The 18,404-nt window shown below is 34.9% G+C and overlaps 1 protein-coding gene across 3 annotated transcripts in view; it reads right to left on the reverse strand.

Annotated features, from left to right (window-relative positions):
* The window catches only part of SEPTIN14 (septin 14), a 144,169-nt gene that overhangs the window by 3,516 nt on the left and 122,249 nt on the right, over positions 1-18,404 (reverse strand). For all 3 annotated transcript variants that reach the window (XM_070231840.1, XM_070231839.1, XM_023655565.2), the window contains 3 exons: positions 8,869-8,965; positions 7,184-7,352; positions 6,154-6,286 (listed from right to left, as the gene is read on the reverse strand). In XM_070231840.1, coding sequence (XP_070087941.1) covers positions 6,154-6,286; positions 7,184-7,352; positions 8,869-8,965 — 399 coding nt within the window. The remainder of the gene's footprint in view (positions 1-6,153; positions 6,287-7,183; positions 7,353-8,868; positions 8,966-18,404) is intronic.

Below are 18,404 nucleotides of genomic sequence, written 5' to 3' on the forward strand. Positions count from 1 at the left end.
AGAGTGCGGTATCTATATCTATAAATAATGACAAAAATCAATGAGAAAATGTTTTACTTAAAGATGGGAGGGTGAGGGTAGAAATCAAAAAGAGCTAAACTTCATATTAATATATAAACATTTCAAAAGTTAACCACTTCATGGTGTAAAACAAAATTTTGGATAGCAGGGGAAACCCATAATTGGGAAGGGGAGGAATATTTTAATAGTTTTTTCAGTTAATTGAGGATATTCTTTGATACTACATCAAAACCTGACAAATGCTAGTTTCTTAAAGGTCAGCAGCAATGAGGAATTTGATACCATATCAGTGAACTGTTTATCTTCTATAATGTTACAATCTATTGATCTATCTTGCATTTTGAATTAATCTTTTACCCATATGTGATTTGTCACATAATGCATTGATTATTTGGAAAATATTGGCTCGCTGATTTATCTGAATTATGTATATCTTCCAAATGGAAAATTTTCCAAAATTCTAATATTTGCTTGAGACTCAAATATTATTACTGGCAAAGAACACTGTCAGTTGTTTTCCTTACAGGGATAGGCTCACTTTATTAGTTTTTGAGACAATATCTGCCAAATACTCAAGTCTGAATAACCATTGTTTATCAGTCAATTGTTCTTTCAAATAAAAATGGTGTTCCATGAAAAAAAATTTAACCACTTCAGTGAGAAACTTGACTTTTTTCCCACGTCAGGTACAAGGCAAGGATGTCCCCTCTCACACTACTTTTCAATATTGTACTAGAAGTCCTTGCTAATTCAATAAGGCAAGAGAAGGAAATAAAGGCATACAGATTGGGGAGGAGGACATAAAACTGTCTTTCTTCACAGATAGCATGATAATCTATATAGAAAATCCAAAGAATTCACAAAAAACTCCTGGAATTAACTAGAGATTATAGTAAGTTTGCAGAATACAAGATTAATATACAAAAGCTGATTACTTTCCTACATACCAGCAATAAACAAGTGGAATTTGAAATGAAAAACACAATGCCAACTGAATTAGCACCCAAAAAAAAGAAATACGTAGTCATAAATTTAACAAAATATATCCAAGGTACATATGAGGAAAACTACAAAACCCTATTGAAAAAAATCAGAGAACTAAACAAATGGAGAGCTATTCCATGATGATGGCTAGGCAGACTCAATATTGTCAAGATGTCAATTCTTCCTAACTTTATTTAGAGATTCAATACCATCTCAATCAAAATCCCAGCAAGTTATTTTATGGATAACAAAAAAATGTATTCTAAAGTTTATGTGGCACAATAAAAGATTCAGAAGAGCCAACACAATATTGAAGGAGAAAAACAAAGTTAGAGGATTGATGCTATCCAACTTCAAGATTGACTATAGTAATCTGACTAAAGCTACAGTAATCAAGACAGTGTGATATTGGTGAAAGAATAGAAAAATAGATGAGTGCAACAAAATAGAGAACCTATAAATAGATGCACATATAGTTCATTTATGCTTGGCAAAGAGCAAAGGCAATACAATGGAGGAAAGATGGTCTTTTCAATAAGTGGTACTGGAACAACTGGACATCCACATGCAAAAAAATGAATCCAGACATAGATCTTACACTCTTCACAAAAATTATCTAAAATGGATCATAGACTGAAATGGAAAATACAAAGCTATAAAACTCCTAGAAGATAACAGGAGAAAATCTAGATGACCTTGGGTATGGTCATGATCTTTATGGTGATGTCTTTTAGATACAACACTGAAGAGACAATTCATGAGAGAAATAATTGATAAGCTGAGCTTTATTAAAATTTAAAACTTCTGCAAAATAAAACGTCAAGAAAATTAGAAGACAAGTCACAGACTTGGAGAAAATATTTACAAAAGACAGATCTGACATAAGAATGTTTTCCAAAGTATACAAAGAACTCTTAAAATTTGGCAAAAAAAATCTGAGTAAAAAATGGACCAAATACCTTAACAGACACCTCACCAAAGAAGATATGCAGACAGCAAATAAGTATACAAAACTCTGCTCCATATCATATACCATCAGGGAAATGAAAATTAAAACAACAATGAGATACCACTACACATCTAGTAGAATGACCAAAATCCAGAACACTGACAATACCAAATGCTGATGAGGATGTAGAGCAACAGGAACTCTACATTCCTACCTACAATACAGTGCAGACACTTTGAAAGACATTTGTTCTCCTACAAAACTAAAAATGCTCTTACCATATGATCCAGCAATTGTCCTCTTTGGTAGTTACCCAGAGGAGTTAGAACTTGTCTACACAAAAACCTGCACGTGGATGCTTACAGAACATTTACTCATTGTCAAAAGTCGAAGCAAACAAGGTGTCCTTCAGTAGATGAATGGATAAATAAACTGTAGTACATTTAAAGAACGGAATATTATTCAGTGTTAAAAAGAAATGAACTATCAAGCCATGAAAAGACATGGAGGAATCTTAAATACATATTATTAAGTGAAAGAAGTCAATCTGAAAAGGCTACATACTGCATGACTTCAACTATGACATTCCGGAAAAGGTAAAACTTTGGAGATGATAAAAAGATCCATGGTTGCAAAGGGTTGGGAAGAAGGGATAAACAGGCAGAGTACAGAGAATTTTTAGGGCAGTGAAATGCTCAATATGATATACTAATGGATATATGTCACTGTAGATTTGTTCAAACCCATAGAACGTACAACACCAAGAGTGAACTCTAAGGTAAACTATGGACTTTGAATGATTATGATGTGTCAATGTAGGTTCATTCTTGGTTTAAAAAGTGTGCCATTCTGGTGAGTCATGTAGATAATGGCATAGGCTATGCATGCGTAGGGGCAGGAAGTATATGGTAAATCTCTGTACCTTCCTCTCAATTTTGTTAAGAACATAAAATTGCTCTAAATGTATAATTTTAATTTATTAAATTTTATAGTTTAAATATATACAGTTATGTCAATTAGCTTTCAATAATGCTGTTTTTAAAAAAGAATAAATTCAAACTTTCTCATAAGAGGATTGAGCAATATGTTATCAATGTGATTTATTATATTTACAGATTAAACGAGAAAATCATCATCTCAGTAGATCCAAAATATCAGTTTATACAGAAAATAGGACAAAAAATTTTCTTATTATGGAAAAAATATCCACCAGACCACATCATACGTTACGGTGAAAAATTAGCAATATTTCTAATAAGTCAGCAAAACAAAACAGCCTCGTGTCAATTCTCCTTGAAGTCACAACCTATGCAATAGAATGAGAAAAATAAGTGAGAAATATAAATATTGGTTACAAAAACATAGAAGTGTGACTAAGTTGTAAATAATATGATGATGTAAATAAGGGACAAGATAATTGAAAACTATTAGGACCAATAAAAGTAAAATTTTTCCTGCTGTCTTGCAATAATCAATTTCAATATAAAAAAGAAAAACCTGTTCCAATTGTAATAGTAAGGATAACTTTAAAGATGCTAAGAATAAGCTGAACAAAATATAACAAGACCTATACGCATTCTAAATAGTTTTTCTGAGGAACATGAAAGTATATCCTGAATAAATAGAGATGAATATAATATCCCTGTGGTAAGTCACAATATTGGTAAAGATGTTATTCTCTGGAAATTAGCCTATCAAGTTAGTGCAATCTCAATCAAAATCCAACAGGACCTTTTAAGGAACTTGATAATAGTTCTAAAATCTGAAAAACCCAATATGCAACAATAGCCAAGAAAATTAAGCAAAACTGGAAGATGAGAGGAGAGACTTGCCCTAAAATATACCAAAACAAACTTGTAAAGCTATGATAATTAAAATTCTGTTACAATAGAAGAGAATGAAAAATATATATCCATGAAACAGAAAAGATGGTCCAGAAATAAACCACTTGTAGAAATTTAATGCTATAATATAAGTAGCATTTGAAATCCACTAGAAAGGATGAACTACTCAAATGCTATTTGTATAATTGGCTACCAATCTGTAAGAAAAAATACAAAACTAAATCCCAAATGTAAAAAACAAATCTATAAAAATACTAGAAGAAAACAGGAATATACATTTATACCCTTCAGGTAAGTAAAACTTTCTTAGGCAACAGAAAAAACATTCAAAGGTTATAAATGACAAGACTAGTACATTTGACCATATCAAGGTATAAAATTTCTATTGAACAAAGGTCATTATAAATAAGGCTGAAAGACAGCAGACGGATTAAGAGAAGTATTACAAATATTTATAAAACGAGCATTTTTTACAATATATAAAGAATTATAAATCAATGAGAGAAAGACAAACAAAAACACTATAAAAATACAGGCAATTCTCTGAAAAAATACAAGCAACAGATTAAAATATGACCAAATTCTCTAATAGTGTAGGATATGTACAAACCTAACCTTGAAAATTTTAAAGATACAAGTTTGAATTTTGACTAATCCATCTGCTAGATGTGCTTAGAAAGTTTACTTTAAGCTCTGTGAGCCTCCACTTTCCTTGTCAGTTCATTAGTTGTTGTTTACTTATCATGTTTTAAATAATTAAGTTGTTACTTTTCTGAGCAAGCCAGGTAGGCCTGTTTCCCTCTCACTTTGTTCTCTTTCAATGCCTTTGATATCGACCCTGATATCAGTTTCCCCACATAAAACCCAGCGTATATGGGGTTAAAACCAAAGCACTCATTCCCTGCTTACTCTCTGGCTTCCTGGCTCCAGAATCCACTATTCTCCATGGAGACAGACACCATCAAGGACAAGCACCTGGATCATCTCCTCCCCGCAAAGAGATACAGGCTGGTGGGAAAGCTGCTGACCAGCAAGGCCATGTGCTCCCCCTCCCCTACCTAAAACACCAAATAAAAACCCCTTCCTTTTAGCTTTTCGGGGAGTTTGGGATTTCAGCATTAGCTGCCCTCTCTCCTTGCTCAGCGCTGTGCAAAAATAAAATTCCTACTTTCTTCCACCACACCTGGTGTCAGAGATTGGCTTGCTCCACAACGGGTGAGCGAACTCACTTCAGGTTTGGTATCACCTTTAGAATTCTGGTTGTTTTATTTCTACAAGAAATTCATTTGCTTCTTTCCAGAGGCATTACTAAACCCTGGTAAGAAACTCTGCTACTCCTAATTTTGCACAAGCAATTTTAGGCTGTGGTTGGCTCTTTTTGGTTCTTCCTGAAAGGACATGTAATTGACGAATGGGAGAAAAACTGATCTCCAGAGAGCAAAATTAAAGCAGAAGTACAGAGATAAGTATCATAATGAAGGGGAGTGAGGTAGGGGAGAAATAGAAAATTTAAATGGTTGACGTGGTCTCCGGTCACTTCCTCCTTTGGGCTGAAGTCCCCAAAAGATCCAGCTATGCTTTCTGATCTTGATGCCATAAGATACCCTTGAATACTTCCAAAATACTTCCCTTTATACCTAAGCTAAAGAAATTTCTATTACTTATAGTTCAATTGTCCCTGACTGAGGCATCCGGTATGCAGCAGCTAGTCACTATATTTTTTCTATGGAAAAGGAAGTTTATGTTCCAGTTTACCTGCTAAAACTAAACGTTCTTAAGTTGAAGCCACATGCACTTGAGAGAAAGATATGTATGATTTCAAATATATTCCTTTGTCAAAAATGTATTGTAGCAAATAATCAAGACCATATTGGCAGCCTCTTTTTCCGTTTTCTTGGAAACATATTGGAATGAAATAAAAAAGGACCCACATCATTCACCAACTAAAGTTTCTCTGATTAATCAAGGCTTGCACTAGTCAATATTCACCTGCTTATTTACAAAAGTGAAGAGAATTTTCTAACGCAGTAGCAGTGTTAGAAATTCCATGACTCTTTACAGAAGTCAATAGCTTAACTTTGTTATAAATTAAACTTTATGCATGAAAACTGAAATTATACATAAAATAAAGGTAAATAGCTTTTAAAAATTATTTTAGGGGTTATCTAAAAGGAAAATTCTCTAAATTTGCTATAAAAATAAAATTACAGAATTTTTTAAGGTTGCATTCAAAACCTATATGGTAAATAGCTACTTTTTGAATCATATCATAAACTAAACCCTTGAGATTAAAACCCTCAGATCAGTAGGATGTCTAAAAATCAATATGAATTATATCAAACTAGTAGTGCTTGCCTCTTTTTCAGCTTCTTTAAATGTTGCTTCTTTCTCCTTTACTAGCTGCATAAACTTCAGTTTCAACGCCTCTTCTTCCCTCTGACATTGATCAGAGAACTCCTGTCTTTTGGCTTCATAGATCTCTTGAAAACTAAAAAGTAATTTTGATTACTGTCATAATAAAGTGTTAATATAAATAAACATGGAAAAATATATTGTATGTCATGTCCTGTATGAAGACATTTTCCAATATTCTCTTCTGTGTCATGAGATGTAAAAACGTGAGATACAATATCAAACATGAGTATATAGAAATTATATATAATGAGTACTAGAATTTTGAAACAGTTATATCAGTGGTTTCTTGTCCCCATCACTTTTCATTATATCACGTCTTCACTACTTTTGACTATAAAATTTGGGGAAACCTCTAAATTCTGAGGTTCTCAAAACAAAATAAAGCCAGGTGTCTTTCAAAACACGATTTATTTAAGATAGCCCGTTCAATTTTGGTTGTCTTCAAAGTACCATAACTGATATAACTGGAATATACTACACTGTCATACTTCTGAAGTGCAAATCCTATTCCTTTTCAATATAGCTAAATACACCCACCCTCAAACTATTTTCATTTGAATTCCATGTCATCATACTGCTGCTTTTTCTCTTTACTGCATCCAACACTCATATATTTTGCCATCCTTTTCAATGTCCTTTGTCATATTTTGTCAATCTTTGCTAATATCTGCCAACCTCCTTCCTGAGCTTCTGTTTCATGTAAAATACAAAAATAGAAACAAAATAATGTTTTCCTTTTGGATACACATTGCAGCATATACACATACTGCAGCATGTAAATGAGCCCTTGCATTATGTTGCTCCTACCAATTCTCTCCATGTAAGTGTGAAGATGATTAGAAAACATAAAATTCAGGATGGCCCAGGATGTGAAAAGTACACTTATTCTCATTCCCAAATTATTGTATCTCATTGTTTTAGGGGATTTCTAAATCACCCATTACCTTCTTCTAGCAAGATCACCACTCACCTAACTGGCTGGTTATTTGGGCCAACATCACTGAAGCCCATCTCCTGCAGTTTGCAGCACCTATAATTTTCATAGTGCCAAGTGTGGGTTTGTTGTTTCAGGTCTTCCATATTTGTGCTAAGAAGAATATCCCGGAGCTTAACAAAGTCACAGTGATTCTCATTTTCCACTAGGCAAAAAAATAATAAAGCCACAACACTCATTATCAATCCCTGGCACTCAAGTATTCTTGAATGCATGCATGCATAAAAACACACTTAAAATAACAGCTAAGGGATCATTCTGGTTAATAGCTGTAATTCTTTAAATCATGGAACTGTGGTTATATGGTGCATACCAATTACAGGCAGAGTTTATTTTTAGACCAGGAAACTTGCTTTCAATTTATTAGGCAAACAATAAATAGGAAACAGTGAAATAACACTTTATGTTATATTAATATATGTCATAGGTTTTCATTAATAATTATTGTAAAATAATTAATCTTTATTATTTAATTTTATATTTAATGCTATATTAAATTAATTTAATATATTACTATTTCATTAATAAATAATTGTAAATTAGCATTTTACAAACTACTCTCAATGTATTTCACAAAGTGCTAATAGATAATGCAATAATTTTACTAAAGTAAATAATTTCATTTAATTTCATTAAACAACTTACAAAGTAAATAATTTTATGCACTCATAAAGGCCTTAACAATTGTGCATGCTTTGGCTATCAAATTCTACGTATACACCATATTTATGAGACTTAAATAGTCAATATACAAAATCAATCAATAAATTCACATGGCTCTCTCTGATGTTTGTATATCCAGAAAACTGAGCACAACATATTGTGTATTGTGTACGATATTGTAACCAAATCTTAATATTCATTATAATATGTTGTTTTTAAGTATGTTCATAAATTTAAAAATTTCTAATATATCAATTGATAAAAAACAACTTTTCAAAACTACTACAGGTAGAGATAATCCATCTCCCAGTACTTAGCATCACAAGTATATGAACCACAGCTGCTTACTACAATATTCCAACTCATTATGATAGTAGCTAACATAAGTGTCTAGGTATAATTTATCCAAAGGTAAATTATATTTCTTGATTTTAAAAAGAGTTTACCATCCTTTTTTCTAGTGACTATTTAAAAGTGCTTTATAAATTAGATAGTAGATATTTATGTGACATGCTTTAAACACTAGTATTTATACTTCAGTGTTGTTCAAAGTTCTTTTGTTCAAAGCACTTTCCAACATTCTGAATGTGATGGTTTATGTATAGAGAGATAATATGCATATGGTAGATTGGGGTAAATGAAAAGGTTCTGCTCAGCCTCTGTGGATTTTTCCCTAAAGCACCATCCAGCAAATTCCTATGAGAATGAATCATAGTTAAAGTGAGCACTAACTTAAGTGAAACAGAATCTGTGCTTCCTATTAGTGACTGTGAATTAACTGTTTTGCAAGAGTTACCAATATTGGTTCACGTTAAAATGTTGATTTGAGACTACAAGTATATATATATATACCCATATATATAATTGTGTATATAATATATAATATATAATAATTATTATTTATTATATTTTATAACAATATATTATTATATTTTATATATATTATAATATATACAAAATTATTCCAAAGCAAGCCTTCTCACTTTCATCATATTTACCTTGTAAAACTCCCCAAGGGTACTGACGGCCTCTGACCACCCTTTTTCCAACTTTCACTTCATCCGTACTTCCCACTACAGCAAGAGGTAAGTGTCCCTAGAAAGTAAGAACAGTTTTAATCATATTCCCTTATACAAATATGGATTACTTTCTTACTCTTGTCTCTGTTACGGAATAATAAAGACAAAAATATCATAATAAGTTTATTCAAACAAATGATATATCCTGCCTCAAATTTTATGACTTGGCAATAAATTGATTTCTGCAACCATTTATGTCAGACCATGCACACAATTAAAAGCTATTTACTGAGTAGAGCCTAAAGCAAAGCATTCTGCTGGGGGGAATACAAAGAAAAAAGATTTTTAGTAGACATATTTTTCTCACATTCTCTTTACCTTAAAACACAAAGATAATGTCAAATAAATCATACACAGAGGGTCTCATCAAGATGGCGGTGTAAGCAGACTCTGAATTCATCTCCTCTGATGAACACAACCAGGTTACAACTATTTTTGGAAAAATTACCCCAGATAGCAAACTGAAAACAGTATAAAAAGAACCCCCACAACAAGGGACAGTCCTGACTGAGGCAGAAGAGGCAGAAATTCCTTCTGGACAGAAAAAAAGCCACCTTCACGAGCAGCAGAGTTTCACTGCTGGCCGGGGGGAGCCACCCTCAGATATGCAGCCCTCCCTGGTGGAGTGAGGCCCTGAGAGGGGGCCTGACACTGCTATAAGCATCCTTCAGACTCAGCACAATTGAGACAAGGGTCTTACTATCTGGTTTTGTGGGCTATTAACTGCAGCGGGTAATACCTTGAGAAAAGCTATCAGAGGAAAGTAAGAAAAAAAGGCTCTTAAAGGGTCCACACACAAGAATACTCTATCCAGCAAGGTTGTCATTCAGAATGGAAGGAGAGATAAAGAGCTTCCCAGAAAAGCAAAAATTAAAGGAGTTTATCACCAAGAAAGCAGTTCTACAAGAAATGCTGAAGGAACTTATTTAAGCAGGAAAGCAATGACCATAAATAGGGATAAAAAATTATCAACCCTCCCCCCTCCCCAAAATCCAGGCAATAAAATCACTGGTAAAGGTAAAAATATATTAAAGGTAACAGACCAACCATCTATGAAATAACATGAAGGTTAAAAGACAAAAGTACTAAAATTACCTATTTCAATGATATGAGGGTAATGGATAGACACACACAAGAGATTATATATGATTTCAAAAACATAAAATGTGGGAGGAGGCGAATGAAAAAGCAGAGCTTTTAGAAAGAGGTCAAGCTAAAGAGTCTATCAACTCAATATAGACTGCTGTATACACAGAACATTATACAGGAACTTCATGGTAATCACAAACCAGAAACATATAATAAGTAAGCAAATAAGTAAGATGAAAGAAATCAAAGATATTACTAAAGAAAGCCATCAAACCACAAGGGAAGAGAGCAAGAGAAAAAGACAGTAATAGAGAAGAACTACTAAAACACCCAGGAAAAAAAAGTAACAAAATGGTAATAAATACATATCTGTCAATAGCTACTTTAAATGTCAATGGACTAAATACGCCAATCAAAAGGCATAGGGTGGCCAATTGGATAAAAAACAAGACCCATGTATATGCTGCATACAAGAGACACACTTCAGACCAAAAACACTCACAAACTGAAAGTGAAAGGATGGAAAAGGATACTCTATGCAAATGACAAAGAAAGAAAATGGGGGTAGTAATACTTATATCAGATAAAATAGACTTTAAAGCAAAAACTGTAACAAGAGACAAAGAAGGGCACTACATAATGATAAAGGGAAGAATCCAACAAGAAGATATAACACTTGTAAATATCTATGCACCCAACATAGGAGTACCTAAATATATAAAGCAATTATTAACAGACATAAAAGGAGAAATAGACAGTGATACAACAATAGTAGGGGACTTTAACACTCCACTTACACCAATGGATAGATCACCCAAACAGAAGGTCAATAAGGAAACGCTGGCCTTAAACGACACCTTTGACCAGATGGACTTAGTAGATATATATAGAAGATTCCATCCAAAAACCACAGAATACACATTCTTTTCAAATGCCCATGGAACATTCTCCAGGATTGATCACATATTAGACCACAAAATAAGTCTCAATAAATTTAAGAAGGTTGAAATAATACCATGCATCTTTTCTGACCACAAGGGTATGAAACTAGGAATCAACTACAGGAAGAAAAGAAAAGCCAGAAAAACGTGTAGATTAAACAAAATGCTACTGAACAATGATTGGGTCAATGAAGAAATCAAAGGAGAAATTTAAAAATTCCTGGAAAAAAATGAAAATGAAAATGAAAATGTGACATGCCAAAATCTATGGGACACAGCAAAAGCAGTTCTAAGAGGGAAGTTCATAGCAATTCAGGCCTACCTCAACATAGAAGAGAAATCCCAAAGTCAGCAGAAGGAAGGAAATAATAAAAATCAGAGCAGAAATAAATGAAAAAGACTAAAAATTAATGAAACCAAGAGCTGATTCTTTGAAAAGATAAACAAAAAAGGAAAACCTTTAGCTAGACCCACCAAGAAAAACAGAGAGAAGACTCAAATAAATAAAATAAGAAATGAAAGAGGAGAAATTACAATGGACATCTCAGAAATACAAAAGATAACAGAATCCTATGAAAAGCTATAAGCCAACAAATTGGATAATCTAGAAGAAATGGATAAATTCTTAGAAACGTATAACCTTCCAAAACTGGACCAAGAAGAAGTAGAGAATTTGAATAGACCAACCTCCAGTAAGGAGAGCGAAACAGCAATCAAAGACCTCCCAAAAAAGAAAAGTCCAGGACCAAACATCTTCCCTAGTGAATTCTACCAAACATTCAAAGAAAACGTAATACTTATCCTTCTCAAACTATTCCAAAAAGTTGAATGGGAGGGGAGGCTTCCTAACTCATTCTACGAAGCCAACACTATCCTGATACCAAAACCAGACAAGGACAACATGAAAAAAGAAAATTACAGGCCAATATCACTGAGGAACATCGATGCAAACATCCTCAACAAAATCCTAGCATATGGAATACAACACTTTTTTTTTTTTATTTATTTTTTAAGAAAGATTAGCCCTGAGCTAACATCTGCTGCCAATGCTCCTCTTTTTGCTGAGGAAGACTGGCCCTGAGCTAACATCCATGCCCATCTTCCTCTACTTAAACATGGGACGCTTACCACAGCATGGCTTTTGCCAAGCAGTGCCATGTCCACACCCAGGATCCGAACTGGCAGACCCTGGGCCGCCGAGAAGCAGAACATGTGAACTTAACCACTGCATCACCAGGCCGGCCCCTAAATACAATACTTTAAAAAGATCATACATCATGATCAACTGGGTTTTATTTCAGGGATGCAAGGATGGTTCAACGTCCACAAATTATCAATGTGATAGACCACATTAACAAAATGAAGAATAAAAATCACATGATCATCTCAATAGATGCAGAGAAAGCATTTGACAGGATAAACAGCATCCTTTTATGAAAACGACTCTGAATAAAATGGGTATAGAAGGAAAATACCTCAACATAATAAAGACCATATATGACAAACTCACAGCAAATATCATTCTCAATGGAGAAAAACTGAAAGCTATCCCTCTAAGAACAGGAACCAGACAAGGATGCCCACTGTCACCACTCTTATTTAACATAGTATTGAAAGTCCTAGCCAGAGCAATCAGGCAAGAAAAAGAAATAAAAGGGATCCAAATTGGAAAGGAAGAAGTAAAACTGTCACTATTTGCAGATGACATGATTTTATATAAAGAAAACCCCAAAGAATCCACTAAAAAACTTTTAGAAATAATAAATGAATACAATCAAGTCACAAGATACAAAATCAACATACAAAAATTGGCTGCATTTCTATACACTAACAATGAAGTAGCAGAAAGAGAAATTAAGAATACAATCCCACTCACAATTGCAACAAAAAGAATAAAATACATAGGAATATACTTAACCAAACAGGTGAAAGATCTGTACACTGAAAACTATAAAACATTGTTGAAAGAAATTGAAGAAGAGACAAAGAAATGGAAAGATATTCCATGCTCTTGGATTGGAAGAATTAACATAGTTAAAATGTTCATACTTCCTAAAGCAATCTATAGATTCAATGCAGTCCATATCAAAGTTCAAACAATATTTTTCATAGAAATAGAACAAAGAATCCTAAAATTTATATGGGACAACAAAAGACCCCGAATAGCCAAAGGAATCCTGAGGAAAAGGAACAAAGCTTGAGGTAACCCACTCTCTGATTTCAAAATATACTACAAAGCTATAGTAAGCAAAACAGCGTGGTACTGGCACAAAACCAGACACAGAGACCAATGGAACAGAATCCAGAGCCCAGAAATAAACCCACACATTTGTGGACAGCTAATATTCGACAAGGGAGCCAAGAGCATACGATGGAGAAAGGAGAGTCTCTTCAATAAATGGTGTTGGGAAAACTGGACAGCCCCATGCAAAAGAAGGAAAGTAGACCATTATCTTACATCATGCACTAAAATCAACCCAAAATGGATTAAAACTTGAATGTAAGACCTGAAATCATGAAACTTCTAGAAGAAAATATAGACAGTACACTCTTTGACATTGGTCTTAGCAGCATATTTTCAAGTATCATGTCTGACTAGACAAGAGAAAGAATAGAACAAACGAACAATGGCACATCAAACTAAAAATCTTCTGCACAGCAAAGGTAATCATAAACAAAACTAAAAGACAACCTAACAGTTGGGAGAAGATATTTGAAAACCATGTATCAGATAAGGGGTTAATATCCAAAATATACAAAGAACTCATATGTCCCAACAACAAAAAACCCAACAATCCAATTAAAAACTGGGCAAAAGATCTGAACAGAGATTTCTCCAAAGAAGATATGTGGATGGCCAACAGGTGCATGAAAAGATGTTCAACATCATTAACTATCATGGAAATGCAAATCAAAACTACAGTGAGGTATCACATCACTCCCGTCAGAATGGTTACCATTAACAAGACAGGAAAGAACAAGTGTTGGAGAGGATGTGGAGAGAAGGGAACCCTCGTACACTGCTGGTGGGAGTGCAAACTGGTGCAGCCACTATGGAAAACAGTATGGAGTTTCCTCAGAAACTTAAGAATATATCTACCATACAATCCAGCTATTCCACTGCTGGGGATTTATCCAAACAATTGGAAACCACAAACGCATAAAGATACATGCACCATGTTCATTGCAGCATTATTCACAATAGCCAAGACTTGGAAGCATCGTAGGTCCCCAACAAGGGATGAATGGATAAAGGAGATATGGTATTTATACACGATGGAATACTACTCAGCCATAAGAAATGATGAAATCCGGCCATTTGTGACAACATGGATGGACCTTGAGGGTATTACACTAAGTGAAATAAGTCAGAGGGAGATAGTCAAATACCATATTTTCTCACTCATAAGTAGAAGATAAAACCAATGACAAACACATAGCAACAGAGATTGGATTGGTGGTCACCATAGGAGAAGGGGGCAGAGGGGAGGGCAAAAGGGAAGATTAGGCACACATGTGTGGTGATGGACTATAATTAGTGTTTGGATGGCGAACATGATGCAATCTACACAGAATTTGAAATATATTATGATGTACGTTTGAAAGCTGCATAATGGTATAATCCAATGTTGCTGCAATAAAAAAGAAATAAAAAAGAAATGATCCGCAAATAACTTTTAACTCCAATATAAAAGTTAAAAAACAAAAGTATTGAGAATAATTATAATAATTAGTTAATGGGTATACAATATAAAATATATTAATAAATAGCCCTGTATATGTCAGTAAATTCTAAATACAATTAAAATTTCACTCTGGATGGTGAGAGTCAGGGGCAGTCTGAAAAATGAGGTGCAACCCAAGAAAGACTTGGGAAGATGATAAACAAAGTAGGTAAAAAAACAAAAAAGGAAGCTACAGACCAAAATCTTATGAATATTGATGCAAAAGGACAAAAAAAGAAAAAAAAAAGAAGGCATACAAATCAGAAATAAGTGAGTTATCTCTGTTCTCAGATGACATGATATTTTCAACATATTTTAATTTAAATATAATTGACATATAACATTAGTTTCACGTGTATAACATAATGATTAAATATTTGTATAGATTGTGAAATAACCACCAAAATAAGTCTAGTTAACATCCATCACCACACAGTTAGAATTTTTTTCTTGTGTTGAGATCTTTTTTTTTTTTTAAAGATTTTATTTTTTCCTTTTTCTCCCCAAAGCCCCCCGGTACATAGTTGTGTATTCTTCGTTGTGGGTTCTTCTAGTTGTGGCATGTGGGACGCTGCCTCAGCGTGGTCTGATGAGCAGTGCCATGTCCGCGCCCAGGATTCGAACTGATGAAACACTGGGCCGCCTGCAGTGGAGCGCGCGAACTTAACCACTCGGCCACGGGGCCAGCCCCTTGTGTTGAGATCTTTTAAGATCTTCTTAACAACTTTGAAATATACAGTACAGTATTATTTTTTCCTTTTCTTATTGTGGTAACATTGGTTTATAACATTATATAAATTTCAGGTGTACATCGTTATATTTCAATTCCTGTGTAACTTATATCATGTTCACCATGCAAAGACCAATTACAGTGCATCACCACACACATGTTGCCTAATCACCTCTTTTGCCATCATCACTCCCCACTTCCCCTCTGGTAACCACCAATCCAATCTCTGTTTCTATATGATTGTTTGCTGTTTTTGTTGTCTACTTAGGAGTGAGATCATATGGTATTTGACTTTCTCCCTCTGCCTTATTTTGCTTAGCATAACACCCTCAAGTTCCATCCATGTTGTCACAAATGGCCGGATTTCATCATTTCTTATGGCTGAGTAGTATTCCATTGTGTATATATGCCACATCTTCTTTATCCATTCATCCCTTGATGGGCACCTAGGTTGCTTCCAAGTCTTTGCTATTGTGAATAATGCTGCAATAAAAATAAGGGTGCATGTATCTTTATGCACTCCTAATTTTGCTTCTTTCTCTGTGCTTCTATCTATGTATTACATGGGTCATATATGTCTTCTGATCTTGGAGAGGTGGCCTGATTTAAGATATGCATTATGAGGCCCAGTAATGTTCTCGCTCTCGTCACTAGTCCCAAATGTTCCAGGAGCATCCCCTTTGTGGGCTACTTTTGTCCTGTTGTGGCAGGGTGGCTCTTGTGGCAGATGCCCAGGGAGCCTAGGCTGTCTCCCTGGCTGGTTGGTTGTAATTCTCAGCTGCATGTAGCTGCTATGGACACTTCAGTCACTCTATTGGGTATGGAGATCCCAGCACAGTTGGCTGCAAGGTCTAATAGCACATTCATGTTGCAGTTGTTCTGTTGAGTAGGCCCCAAGCATGCTGGTTGCTAGGCTCATGGGCTTACAATTGCTGTATGCCTCCAGCCTGCAAGGCTGTCAGCTCTCTCAGGACTGAAGCCGAGTGGGACTGGCCTCAGACATGGGAGCACCTACCCTTTTCAGGCTTTTGAATGTGTGGCAAATCCCTTATGTAGCTGTTTGAGAAGCACAAGTCTTCTGCAGCTATGTCCTACCTCCCACGTGGCCTCACACACCATTAACACAGTCCTTCCTCATGTGCTCATCCAAACCTCCTGAAGTGGACCCAGTCACCCCACTGCAGAAGCCTCACACATTCACCCAGTGCCCCAGACACTCCACCCACTCCTCACACATGCCCTGCCCTACAGAGGCTAACCTTCTCCTTTGGCTGCAGAGGATCCAGGCACCCAGCTTATGCAGGCTGACAAGTTTCCCAAGGGCTTGCTTTTGGGTAGGGCCAGTCCCTAGGGCAGGCTGCCTGCCCTTGCTGAGCTGGATTAAATTGGTGCTCTAGTAGGTGGGGCAGACCCTGGTATACCATGCCAGAGGAAGTACCTCAATGGAATCTTCCAGCCTCTGTGTCAGCACATCTGTATTAGGTCACAATAACGGCTGCTGCCAATGTCTCAGTCCCTGGAGAGGTCTCACCTCTCACCAACATGCACCAAGAGACTATTAGGTGAGTCTCTTCTTGCCAAAGGACTGTGCAGCTTTCTTTCTGGTGATTTTAGGTTGCTTTCCAGAATGGGTGAATTTGTGCATGGGCCCTTTAAGAGCTGGCTTTTTACCCCTTTGTGTCCAATAGCTTTTCTGGAAGTATTCTCAACAGACTTGAGTAGCCAAAAAAATCTTGAAAAAGAAGAACAAGATTGGATGTTTCACACTTCCTGAATTCAAAACATATTACAAAGCTATAGTAGTCAAAGCAGATTGGTACTGGCATAAGGACAGACATAGAGGCCAATGGAGTCAAACAGAATTAATTCTCATGTATTTGATCAAAAGATCTTTGATAAAAGTGACAAAACAACTGCATTTGAAATGGACAATCTTTTCAACATATGGTGCTGGGAAAACTGATTACCAACAGGCAAAAGAATAAAGTTGGCCTTATCTTACATCATATAAAAATCAACTCAAAGTCAATTAAAGACCTAAATATAAGATCCCAAACTATAAAACTACTAGAAGAAAACATAGGATATGGATTTGGCAATAATTTTTTTAGTAAGACATGAAAAGCATGGGCAACAAAAGCAAAAAATACAAGTGGGACTACATCAAAGTTAAAAACTCTGTGCATCAAAGTACATAGTCAACAAAGTAAAGAGTCAATCTATGTAATGGAAGACAATATTTTCAAACCAAATCAAATAACGGGTTAATATCCACAATATATAAATAACTCCTAAAACTAAGCAAATTTTTAGTAAAATTAATAAATTTTAAAATGGACAAAGAACTTAAATAGACATTTCTCCAAAGATGAACACAAATGATATGAAAATATGCTCAGCTTCACTAACCAATAGAAAAATGCAAATCAAAACCACAATGAGATATTGCCTCACACTCATTTAGATGGCTTCTATTAAAAAAAGACTATAACAAGTCTTGACAAAAATGTGGAAAAATTGAAGCCATTGAGCATTGTTGGTGAGACTATAAAATGATGCAACCATTATTTAGTCTTAAAAAGGAAAGAAATTTTGTCAAATTCTGCAACATGGATGGACCTTGAGAACGTTATGCTAAGTAATATTAACCGGTCACAAAACACAAATAACATGACTCCACTTACATGAGATGTCTAAAATAGTCAAATTCATAAAAACAGAAATCTGAGTGGTGGTTGCCAGGGCAAGAGGTAGATGGAGAATTGTTGGTATGGATATGCAAGATTAAAATGTTCTGGAAATCTGTTGAGCAACAATGGGGATGTACTTAACACTAAAACCAAAAGAATAGAAGTCATACAAAATATGATCTCAGATCATAGTAGAATTAAAGTAGAAATCAATAACAAAAAAATAGCTGCAAAAATTGAAGATAAAACAACACACTTTCAGGGACCGATCCCTTGATCA

Source organism: Equus caballus, chromosome 13 (assembly GCF_041296265.1).
Source record: "Equus caballus isolate H_3958 breed thoroughbred chromosome 13, TB-T2T, whole genome shotgun sequence".
NCBI classification, from domain to species: Eukaryota; Metazoa; Chordata; class Mammalia; order Perissodactyla; family Equidae; genus Equus; species Equus caballus.